Source organism: Coenobita brevimanus, chromosome 108 (assembly GCF_032717465.1).
Source record: "Coenobita brevimanus isolate Jiangsu-jjx chromosome 108, ASM3271746v2, whole genome shotgun sequence".
Taxonomy (NCBI): Eukaryota; Metazoa; Arthropoda; class Malacostraca; order Decapoda; family Coenobitidae; genus Coenobita; species Coenobita brevimanus.
This window is the reverse complement of record NC_137061.1, coordinates 10,742,485-10,755,364: the sequence shown is the minus strand read 5'-3', so window position 1 is coordinate 10,755,364 and position 12,880 is coordinate 10,742,485. Positions and strand designations below refer to the sequence as shown.

Here is a 12,880-nt window from a genome sequence, read left to right as displayed (position 1 = left end):
AATTACCTCACATGAAGTGTGACATTCCTATACAATACCAGCTCCATCTGCAGAAGTGGCAGCAACTAAATCCCCTAATTATTCATCACAACACCTCTCAAGATCGTAACTTATATATATATATATATATATATATATATATATATATATATATATATATATTTATATATATATATGGGCTTTGGGTTTCCCCTTAAAAGACTCAGAAGTCAACTGTCTCATGAATAACACCAGTCTATTATATAACCTTGGGACCACGTAGGAAAGCGACGGCTGTGGGAAAGATATTTGATGAACAGCTCCTGAGTCCTCGAGGCGCAAAGGATCGTCTACACTTAGCAGTATCACAACTGGGCGTGCCGACGGAAGTTTTAACAGTTCAGCAAGATAGTGCTGTGTACCCTGGGTGGTTGCAGCGGTGGCGCTCACCCGGCACCCAAACATCATTATATTTTCCTGCACCTGGCCGTGGGAAGGACGCTGGTCCGACCTTGGTGAGGAGCTATCTACCACAAAGGGGCGCCTGATCCCTACTCGGTGTATGCACTGTACTGTTCCTGTAGGACAGCCATAAAGACTGGGACTGAGCAACAGCAAAGAGAACATCAGTTCCTCAAAACAAAGGCTCTGGCCTCAAAAGGGAATAGTCTTCCTGGGTGTCAGTGAGGATACTGCCCTGCCATACTGTACATGCCAACGCGTCCATATATGCTATATACTGTAGTCTCCTGTGGAGTAGCATGGCATAGTGTAGTCTGGTGGTGTAGCCCAGAGCACTATAGTAAAGCATAGTGATATAGTATGGTGTGGTGTGGAGTAGTATAGTGTGGTATGATGTAGTGTGCTGTAGTGCAGTGCAGTATTTGATGGTGTGAGATAACGCGGTGTGGTGTGGTGTGAGATAGGGTAGTGTTGTACAGTGTGACTTAGTGTTATACATTGTGGTGTGGTGTGGTGTGGTATATATAGCGTGGCAGGATGTGGCATAGTATAGTGTGGTGTATTATAGTGTTGAGTGAGATATTAAGGTATTGTGCAGGTGTTTGAGCCATTCATCCCTCTGGGACACAATTATCACATCATTATAAGATTATTCTCTCTCTCTCTCTCTCTCTCTCTCTCTCTCTCTCTCTCTCTCTCTCTCTCTCTCTCTCAGAGTAAATACACACAAACACACAAACATCTCTCTCTCTCTCTCTCTCTCTCTCTCTCTCTCTCTCTCTCTCTCTCTCTCTCTCTCTCTCTCTCTCTCTCTCTCTTCGAGTAAACACACACACACACACACACACACACACACACACACACCACTCAGAGGGAGACGGATTAACTGAGGTGAGCACAGGTGTTAAAAAGTCAGGTAAAGATTAGTGATTCTAAAACAAATATTTACTCTTTCACTTTCCCACTTCTTTCTTATGATTGTTAGCCTTTCATTTCGATGACGCTTTTTTCTTTTTTTATTTTTCTACTTCCAGATAATTTTATTCAAATTGATAAAGGACACTTGCATGAAAGGTAAAAAAAAAAAAAAAAAAACGTACTCGTATACTCGTGGGTCTTGCTGCCACAGTAGTAGTAGTAGTAGTAGTAGTAGTAGTAGTAGCAGTATAGTCTATTTGATTGACCTGTGCAGCTAAGATGTATGCGGCAAGTACGGTGTGTTTTTGATAGACGGCTGCTGATTGGCCGCCGATGATGTCATTGAAGTAAATGCAGGCATGTATTGTTGTGCAATATGCGGACGTAGATGTACACTGTGGGTGGATATTACAGCGCAACATGCGGACGTTGGTGTACACCGTGGGTGGATATTACAGCGCAACATGCGGACGTTGGTGTACACCGTGGGTGGATATTACAGCGCAACATGCGGACGTAGGTGTACATCGTGGGTGGATGCAGTGCAACATGCTGTCGTGGGTGTGCACCACTGCAGCGTGGGTGAAGACTTCAAACGTCACTCATCGTTTTATAGAACTTTATAATCAACTTTAACTTTCTTTGATAACAATAAACCTTTAAAGCTAATTTTGACCTCTCTAGCTTCGGAAATTATTCCATATATGAAATGGCCGCTTATAATGCAGGCAATTTGAAAATATAAATATATATAAAGAAGAGCTGTGGATTAACATCACCGGCGGCCAATCAACAACCGCGAAACAAACACAACCTACTCGCCTCATACATCTCAGCTGCACAGGTTAATTAAACAGGGTATAGTAGTAGTAGTAGTAGTAGTAGTAGTAGCTCTTGCTCTAGTCCCAGGCTCATCTGAACGTAAACCCGGTGGACTAAAGGTTGTATAGTCTATTTGATTGACCTGTGCAGCTGAGATGCATGGGCCGAGTAGGGTGTGTCTGAATTGTGGCTGCTGATTGGCCGCCAATGATTCAGATCTACACCTCTTCTTCAATACAAGCTGCCAGATTGAATATGGAATAATTTCCGAAGCTGATGAGGTCAAAATTAGCTTTAAAAGTTCACTGTTATCAAAGAAAATTAAAGTTGATTATAAAGTTTCATAAAACGATGAGTGACGTTTGAAATAAATTATCCACCCACGGTGTACATCCACGTCCGCATGTTGAATTACATCCACGCATGGTGTACACATGCGTCCACATGTTGCGCTATAATATCCACCTACAGCGTACACCTACTTCCGCATGTTGCACAACAATACATGCCTGCATTTACTTCAATGACATCATCGGCGGCCAATCAGCAGCCGTGTATCAAACACACCCTACTTGCCGCATACATCTCAGCTGAACAGGTCAATCAAATAGACTAGTTAGCCTCGTTCTGCAGTCTACTATCCTTCTCTGGGGGATAGGGAGGGATAAGAGGAACGTTTGGATAATCGGGCAGTGTAGCAGCTCGTTATTTCGATGCCACTACATGAAGGCGTCCCACTCCATCACCAACACCTACCGTAAAAACATAATGGTCTGTAGTCTTGCTGGCACAGGAGACTTCGTAATATCTGCTGTTTTAGCGGTTTATTTTGCATATTGCACCTCAGTATTGTCTAATGTTTTTTTTTTTTTAATGTAATTTTGTTATCGACAGCGTTTGCATGAATAGAATAATGAAGGTTGGCTACCATTTTAGTCCGATGAAGTCTTTCTTCACTTTGACCAGGCCAGTAACTGACGATTTTACTCAGCTTGGATTTCCTGCGATGAAGAGGTTGATGGAAACTACAACTGCTGTAATTGAGAAATGTCTGCTATACCAAATAAAACCCTCGAAGGTCGGGAGACTAGAATACGAAATACGTCAACATAGTGAAGGGTCAAGGTGTAATGTGCAAAATAAATCGGTAAAACGAAGGCGAAAGAGAAGAAAAAAAGAATACCGTAGTCGAAATCTCCTAAGCCAGTAACCATATACGGCAGATTGAGGACGACTATACGGCGCTTGTGGTAACTTGACAAAATCCTTGGCACATGTTGCCTTAGCTGCTGGACAAGCACAGTCTGGTTGGGTCACTGATTTGACAAACAACCAAGGAGATTCAACGCAACCGCAACTTAATATTCAAACTGTGGGAGTGGCCTAGTGCTGTCAGATGAAAACAGACCCATTACAGACATGAAAAGGACAAGAGGAATGCAGGTGAGCACATATGAGGGGAGGCGTGGGGCTTAACAGACTTAGGGTAAATACATATTCCCAGGACACCTCCCTCCCTGGAACTACACTACCCTTGTGTTTAAACCCTTCACACCTGGCCAAGTGGATAATAACACTTAAATGTACCAAAAGTTTACACCACATCAGCATAATCCACAACAATATAGTGCATGAAGCGATAAGTTTTCAAAATATATAAATAAAACAAATTGCACACAAACATTATATAAAAATTTATAAATGATTCTATATATATATATATATATATATATATATATATATATATATATATATATATATATATATATACGATTATGTATACGAGTATATACATAGTGCGTGTGTGTGTGTGTGTGTGTGTGTGTGTGAGAGAGAGAGAGAGAGAGAGAGAGAGAGAGAGAGAGAGAGAGAGAGAGATAAGATAGTGGGGGGTGTGAGGGGGTGGAGAAGTACTAACCACTTCCCCGCCCCTTCACGGCTTATCCCTCTACCCCACACCTGACACTCACCTCTAACACCTTAATTACGAGGTCATCTCTCTCTCTCTCTCTCTCTCTCTCCAGACAATTATATAAAGCTTTGGAGAGGTATAAAAAACTGAAGGGGTTAGCTATAACTTTCACAATCCCCTTCACTGCTGGACGTTTCTCGTAAGTTGAATAAATAATCGTTCACAGAACCATAAAGACTATAGTGCAAAAATCCACATACTGAAATTGTTGTTAGAGTGACGACTGAACAGTTCTGAAATAGCATCAGTTTCTGGCCATAAATCGCCACCACCACCACCACCACCACCACCACCACCATCATCATCATCATCATCATCATCCTCTGACCTTTTTTCCCCACCTCAAGATGGGGTGAAGCATAATTAGTCCTCCTCAAGTAAATAAGACATACCCCTGTAGTGGTTGGAGTGGTGGGAGGGAGTGAGGGTTTGCACGTGTGATGGCCAGGTGGGCAAGTAGGATTGGCAGGCAGGTGTTGTGACAGCTCCTGTATATAGCAGGGGGGCAGGTGTGTGTCAGCAGTCTAGGTCAGCACGTCTCTCACACAACACCCCTTCTGCTGCTACTTGTTCAACAAGTTGCATCTACGGTGTAGTGTCGTCTCTGTTTCTGCTCGTTCACCAGGCCACATCCACCTGTTACTGCTGGTGCTATTTGTTCGGATCGCCACGTGCACCTGTTACTATTGGTTACATGTTCATCACGCATTATATGTATGTTGTTCCTACTTCTGCTTATTCTGCACGTTACACCTATCGTCCATCGCCTGCTGTTACTGCTACTTGTTTAGAACTTTACATCCACCAGTTTCCCCTGCTTCTACGCGTTTACCAGGCAACACTCACCACAATGAGCTGCGGCGTGGCGACTGTGACTGTGGTGGTGCTGTGTGTACTACATAACACGTCAGCTGCTGTGTTACCCTGGCTCTTCTCCTCAGCAGCCGCTCTCACTGCTGTTCAACCTCGCTACGACCCATACCGAGACCTGGTAAGTCATACTCGTAGTCCTAAGGGCCCCATTCAGAGTGGCATCGTAAGCATCACACCATCTCCTTTGAAAACTTTTATGCAAATTGCACCTTTATAATTATTCTCTTTAATGTTACTTATATATTTCTATTAACAATATGATTTGCCTCAGTAACGTGCGAGCTGATGATATCGGTGCACTGGACAGAATAAATTGCAGAGGAAGGGGCGGTGCGAAGTGTCAAAGTTACCTGGAATACGGTAGTACGACTTGTTTCGGTAAGGGAAAGGCAAGTTCACTGTATCTAACGAGCCGTTATGGAACACCTGTGGCTATTAGATTGAATTAGCCTGCATGCCACACTAAAGAGTAGATCCAGCAAAGACGTACAAAGACCAAACACTCTCTGTCTTCATTATAAGCTTAAGAAATTATCATAAATAATTGTGGCTTGTCTTCTCCCTTCCCTAGTTAAGGCTTAAATCTCGCGGGACGATTTATTTTCTTTGTTCTGGCTAACGTCAGACGATTTTACTCGACACTTGGGAATTCACGAGGCCTGTGGGATGGAAAACTGTCTCGATTAAACTTAAGGACATTTTCCTAGACCGCACACCTTCACTGTGGTGAGGTGTGGTTTGGTGTGGTGTAGTGTGTGGTGTGGTGTAGTGCGTGGTGTGGTGTGGTGTAGTGCGTGGTGTGGTGTGGTGTAGTGTGTGGTGTGGTGTAGTGGTGTCCCAGTCTTAGCTTATGGACGTTTTTCTGATCTCAAACAAATCCTTCACTATAATGACAGTATGTGAGGTGTGATGCAGTGTGATGTGGGGGATATAGTGTGTGGTGTGGTGTGGTGTGATGTAGTGTAGCATGATTAGTATGGTGTGGTACAGTGTCGTTGTGGTACAGTGTTCAGTGCTGAATGATATACCGTAGTGTGATTTTACATATTGTTACATAGCCTATGATTTCATCATCCTTTGTGTAATTTTAACGCACAGTATGCTGCATGTTTGATCACGAGAGTGTTCTGCCTCAGTTCCCCCCTTCTACCGTTATAGTAGAGTAAGTCGACATCTCTGTTATACTTTGCGGGATTTTCAGCTCTCTGTCCCCATGGCTTCATTTGCGCGTCCCTCTTACAAGTTGTGTCAGGCTCTGCCGGCCCCTATATAATGAGCTCAGTCTCTGCATCATTGCCACTTAGATCTGCTCCTCATTTTGTTCACATCTCTGTCCTCCCCTGTACAGATATTATTATTGTGAGTGCTCAAGAAGTCTCCAACCATCTAGCAGCTGTGTGTGATTTGAGTATACGTGTTATTGCATTTTTTTCTTGTACTGTATAGCATAAGTTTAATTTGTAGGCCTAGTGAAGTGTTTGTAATTCGTGTGGGGTTCTTTATGTCAGTCATTTTTGATAATAGTTTGTATCTGTAATTATTTATCTGGCATTCACTGAGTATTATCTGGTATCTCATTTTATCAGGGCTGACTTAGATAAATTTACTCTTTCTAATTTCGTGTTAATAGAAGCTATTGCAGTTAACCATATATTTAACCTGTTTATTTGCCATTACATTATCTTTATGAGTCCTGAATGTTTAGTTGTTAGTTTGTGCATTAAACTTTAACTTGTAATTTTACCTAACTCTTTTGTTTGAACCTGGAACTTTACGGGACAGTAGTGACTCTTAGCATTCTCACTTAAAGTGTACGTTATCTTTCTCTGTTCCGTAACATAAATTTGGCGACCTCATATCAGGATATTCAGGATATTATCATAAGGATATTTGATATTTTGTGACTGTGATATATTCATGATGGCTACTATTTCTACACTTGATGAAGCCAGGGATTTTTTGTCAAATGTGCAAACAGTGTGTGATATAGAAAACAGAACAAAGAATGAACTTAAGCTCGTTGCTCAACAATTGGGAATTGCAGTTCACTCTCATCATTCTAAAGATCAAATTGTTGGCATGATTAATAAAAGCTTGTTTAATGTAACTCCTCCAAATGAGCAAACGCAGATTGAATTAGCTAAGTTACAGCTAGCTCTGCAGGAGGCTCGTGCTAAAGAAGCTGAATTTCAGGCAAATGCTAAGCAGGCTGAGTCTCAGGCTAAGGAGGCGGAATCTCAGGCTCGGATTCAGGAGGCACAGATACAGGCACAAGTTGAACTTGCTAGGATTCAGGCAGACCATGAGTATCGCATGAAACAAGGTGGAACTGGATCATCTTGCTCTGATGATTTTGATGTGGCTAAAAATGTTAAACTTGTCCCTCCTTTTAATGAATCTGATTTAACAAAGTATTTTCAGTTGTTTGAGAGGGTAGCTACAGGTTTTAATTGGCCTAAGGAGTATTGGCCAGTACTCCTTCAAACTGTTCTCACCGGTAAAGCTCAAGTAACTTATGCATCTTTGCCTCAGGATCAGTCTGATAATTATGATGTAGTTAAGAGCTTGATTCTTAAGGCCTATGAGCTTGTTCCTGAAGCCTATAGAGTAAAATTTAGGACAACTTACAAGCAAGATAAGCAATCCCATGTTGAGTATGCAAGAATCAAAGAAGATTTGTTAGAGCAGTGGTTAAATTCTAAGAATGTGGATTCTGATTTTGGTAAATTTAAGCAGATGATTTTGCTGGAGGACTTCAAAAGGTGTATTTATAAAGATGTAAGCCTATATCTTGATGAGAAAAGAATAGATAATTTGTCTGATGCTGCAGTTTTAGCTGATGAGTATGTTCTCACTCACAAGAGATATTTTAGAGGAAAAAGAAAAGCTGAGAGTCAGTACGTTGCCTCTACTCAGAGTACAGGTAACAGGAAAGAGAATAAAGATGATGTTTCTCAGGAAGTAAATACCAGCTTCACCTCTAGATTTCAGAAAAGTAAATGTACTTATTGTAGTAAGCTTGGTCATACTACGGAGAGATGTTTCAGGAGACAGCGTGATGTGAACAAAAAGGAGTCTTTAAATATTCAGTCAATTGGTCTAGTGTCCACTCTTGAGAGTTCCCAGAATTCTTTAACTGAGTTAACTGAACCTGCTTTGAGGGGTAACTTAAATTCTCATGATGGAGCTCCTCTTTTGAGCAGTAACGTGGGTGACACTCTCAAGAGTTCATGTGCTAATTTCCTGTCTGATGGTTTTGTCAGTCCTCTGGACAGTAATGACAGGAAATCAGTTAAAATATATCGTGATACAGGTGCTTGCCAATCCCTTATGCTGACCAGTGTTCTAGGCTCTAATGTTAATTCCTCTGATGAAACTGTAATCTTACAAGGTGTAGGGAATAATTACTTCTCTGTTCCTCTGTGCAGAGTGAATTTAGAGTCTGGTTTTGTTAATGGTTCTGTTATGGTTGGGTTGGTTGAGACACTCCCAATGTCAGGTGTAACTTTCTTACTTGGAAATGATATTGGTGGAAGTCAAGTGTGTCCAGCTCCTCAGTTGTCTAGTGAGCCAGTGGCTGCGTCCCAGGATTGTGATGTCCCTGATGTGTTCCCTGCATGTGCTGTCACTAGGGCTAAGTCTAAAGTTACTGGTGATTTAGAGGATAATGATGATGATGATGTTATCCTAGCTGACACTTTTCTTGCTAATTTGGACCACTCACCAGATGAGGCAGTACCCCGTAGTGTTGATAATTTGTCTCGTCAAGAGTTGGTTGAGTTGCAGGTTGCTGACCCTGAGTTGAAAGGTCTAGCTAACTCTGCTTGCAGTGAGGAAGAGTCAGCCGGTGCTTCTACTTGTTATTATGTAAAGCCAGGAGTACTTATGAGGAAGTGGAGACCCCCAACAGCATCAGCCGACTGTGAATGGGAGGTTGTACATCAAGTTGTCATCCCTCGTGTTTGTAGGCAGGATATCATTAGAGTGGCTCATGATTCCAGTTTGGCAGGACACCTTGGAGTGAGGAAGACTGTGGCACGCATTTTGAAACACTTCTACTGGCCAGGTATCTTCAGGGATGTTTCCTGGTATTGTAAGTCTTGTCACACCTGTCAAGTTGTGGGGAAGTGTAATCAGACCGAAAAGGTTGCACCTCTAGTTCCCATTCCTCCTTTTGAGGCGCCTTTCACCCGTGTGTTGGTGGATATTGTGGGCCCTCTTCCTAAGACTTCTTCAGGATTTTCTTATGTGTTGACCATGATTGATATGGCTACTCGTTATCCTGAAGCCATTCCACTTAGAAACATCTCAGCAAAGAACGTGGTTAAGGAAATGCTGGGGTTCTTCACAAAGTTTGGTCTGCCTAAGGAGGTACAGTCAGACCGGGGAAGTAATTTCATGTCAAATGTTTTCAAGCAGTCTCTGAAAGAGTTGGGCATCACCCAGATCACGTCTTCAGCTTACCATCCCCAGACTCAAGGAGCGTTGGAGATATATCATCAAACACTCAAATCGATGCTCAAGAAATACTGTTTGGAACATCAGAAAGACTGGGATAAAGGTCTTCCATTCGTTGTGTTTGCTGCAAGAGAATCTCCAAATGAATCACTGGGCTTCTCACCTTTTGAACTACTGTTTGGCCATGAAGTAAGAGGACCCCTTAAGTTACTCAAGGAATGCTGGCTGTCGGAGGAAGATGACGTCAACCTGCTGGAGTATGTGATGAATTTCAAAGAACGGCTGTCCACTGCTTTACAGCTGGCGAGAGAGAATTTAGGAGCTGCTCAGGAGAAGATGAAGACTTGGTATGACAAGAAGTCCAGGTTACGCCACTTTCAGCCAGGAGATCAGGTTTTGATTCTGCTACCAGTTCATGGGCAACCTCTTCAAGCCAAGTTTAGTGGTTCTTATTTCGTGGAGAAGAAACTCAGTGATGTCAACTATGTCATCGCCACACCAGATCGTAGAAAGAACAAGCAACTGTGTCACATCAACATGCTAAAGTTATATCACAGGCGGGACGAAAATAATCCAGTCTGCACTGTAGCTGTTCCACCCGAGTCTGCAAGTGAAGCTCTCCCATGCAGTATGAGCCTGAGTGATAGTTTGGGGAAGAATCCTGATATCATGAATGATCTCCAGACTAAGCTTTCTCATCTACCTCCCAAGGAAAGGCAGGAGTTTTCGGCATTACTGCAGGAGTACCCGCAAGTGTTCCGTGCCACTCCAGGAAGAACCACTGTGTTGATGCATGATGTCGATGTTGGAGACGCAAAGCCAATTAAATTGCCTCCTTACCGTGTGAACCCAGTGAAAGTTCCTCTCATCCAGAAGGAGCTTGGCTACCTGTTGGACCACAAGATGATTGAGCCCTGTCAGAGCGAGTGGAGTTCTCCTGTCACTCTGGTCTCTAAGCCAGGTGGGTCACAGAGGCTTTGCATCGACTACAGACGTGTTAATCAGATAACTAAAACGGACACTTACCCTCTCCCTCGTGTGGAAGATTGCATAGACAAGATCGGAAAGGCTAGGTACATAAGTAAGTTTGATTTGTTAAAGGGATACTGGCAAGTACCTATGACTGAACGTGCTAGGGAGATCTCATGTTTTGTAACATTACGAAAGACATTTGCATGTTCTGTAATGCCATGTACAGATTGTTTTAGAGTAATAAGAAATTTCCTTTGTAAATTTCTTTTTTCTTTGTGGGGAGGTGTTACATAGCCTATGATTTCATCATCCTTTGTGTAATTTTAACGCACAGTATGCTGCATGTTTGATCACGAGAGTGTTCTGCCTCAGTTCCCCCCTTCTACCGTTATAGTAGAGTAAGTCGACATCTCTGTTATACTTTGCGGGATTTTCAGCTCTCTGTCCCCATGGCTTCATTTGCGCGTCCCTCTTACAAGTTGTGTCAGGCTCTGCCGGCCCCTATATAATGAGCTCAGTCTCTGCATCATTGCCACTTAGATCTGCTCCTCATTTTGTTCACATCTCTGTCCTCCCCTGTACAGATATTATTATTGTGAGTGCTCAAGAAGTCTCCAACCATCTAGCAGCTGTGTGTGATTTGAGTATACGTGTTATTGCATTTTTTTCTTGTACTGTATAGCATAAGTTTAATTTGTAGGCCTAGTGAAGTGTTTGTAATTCGTGTGGGGTTCTTTATGTCAGTCATTTTTGATAATAGTTTGTATCTGTAATTATTTATCTGGCATTCACTGAGTATTATCTGGTATCTCATTTTATCAGGGCTGACTTAGATAAATTTACTCTTTCTAATTTCGTGTTAATAGAGGCTATTGCAGTTAACCATATATTTAACCTGTTTATTTGCCATTACATTATCTTTATGAGTCCTGAATGTTTAGTTGTTAGTTTGTGCATTAAACTTTAACTTGTAATTTTACCTAACTCTTTTGTTTGAACCTGGAACTTTACGGGACAGTAGTGACTCTTAGCATTCTCACTTAAAGTGCACGTTATCTTTCTCTGTTCCGTAACAATATATATATATATATATATATATATATATATATATATATATATATATATATATATATATATATATATATATACTGTTGCTCTGTAATATAGCGACTGTGTAACAACAACCGTGTATGTGATGTAATGTGGTGTGGTGTGTTGTGGTGTGTAGTAAGATGTAGTATGGCGTAGTATGGCATGGTGTGGTGTGGCGTAGTATGGTATGGTGTAGTGTGATATGATATGGTGTGACATGGCATAGTATGGCTTAGTGTGATAAAGTGTTGAGGAGTGTTGCGTGGTGATGTGTAGTGTGGTATGGTGTGTCGTGGTGTGGTGCGCTGAGGCGAAGGTGGGCTGTGATTTGGTATAGTGTTGTGTAGTGAGTTGGGATATGGTGGAGTGCAGTGTGGTGTAATTTAGCGTTGCATATTCATCATAATATAATATTTAATATGATAATAACCTCAGTAACGGAGCATAACATATTATCGTTATTAATTTCATGTTGCAGCTTCTGTGCAACAACGACCATATATGTAGGCGTGGTGAGTTCTGCGACCCTCACTATGGTGTGTGTCGTGGAAAAGTCATCGAGGGTCAGCACTGCCGCCGGGACGCCATGTGTGCACGTGGACTGGACTGCATGTTTGGAACATGTCAGAGACGCGTGGAGAAAGGCAAGGAGGGGGCCAGGTATTATTATGAACTCTCTCTCTCTCTCTCTCTCTCTCTCTTTCTCATACAACTACCAAGCATTTCACAGTAAACTTGAGTTAATATTAACCACGAAAGTAAAATTATCAAATAAAATTATTCCCTGCCATAGAGATGTGTTCATTGTAAAACAAAGTATTCATCATCCTTGGCAGATATTCCTATAAACACATCTTGTTTCTTGTATACATACCTGTACCTGCATCTTTTAAACAAGTCTTATAAATATCTTTTTTAACATCTCATAAACACCGCTTAATATTTCTTACAAACATATCTTATAAATATCTCAAAACATACCAGTATCTTATAAACAAGTCTCATAAACATCTTTCATAAATAACTCTTATAAACAACTCTTACAAATATCTCCCTAGATGCCGAAGGGAACATGACTGTGGCCCGGACCTCTGTTGTGCTCGTCGTAATGGTGAGAGTGTCTGTCAACGCCGCCTGCCCCGTGGTGCTACTTGCTTCGTGCCAGAGGGGGGCCCGCAGTATGTTGTTAATGAGAGGTGTCCCTGTGAAGACGGGCTCATCTGCAAATATACCAGCCCTGATCCACCGCCGCAGCACCCGACGAAAGCATTTTGGGTGGCTTTTGATGGCCTGAGATGTGTACCTCCTTCACATTCACCACACACTTCTTGA

The 12,880-nt window shown here is 42.0% G+C and overlaps 1 protein-coding gene across 1 annotated transcript in view; it reads left to right on the top strand.

Annotated features, from left to right (window-relative positions):
* Positions 1 to 12,880, top strand: part of LOC145417001 (uncharacterized) — an 18,180-nt gene extending 5,300 nt beyond the window's left edge. The window contains exons 2-5 of the mRNA XM_080285850.1: positions 235 to 494; positions 4,962 to 5,144; positions 12,027 to 12,208; positions 12,607 to 12,880. Coding sequence (XP_080141976.1) covers positions 235 to 494; positions 4,962 to 5,144; positions 12,027 to 12,208; positions 12,607 to 12,880 — 899 coding nt within the window. The remainder of the gene's footprint in view (positions 1 to 234; positions 495 to 4,961; positions 5,145 to 12,026; positions 12,209 to 12,606) is intronic.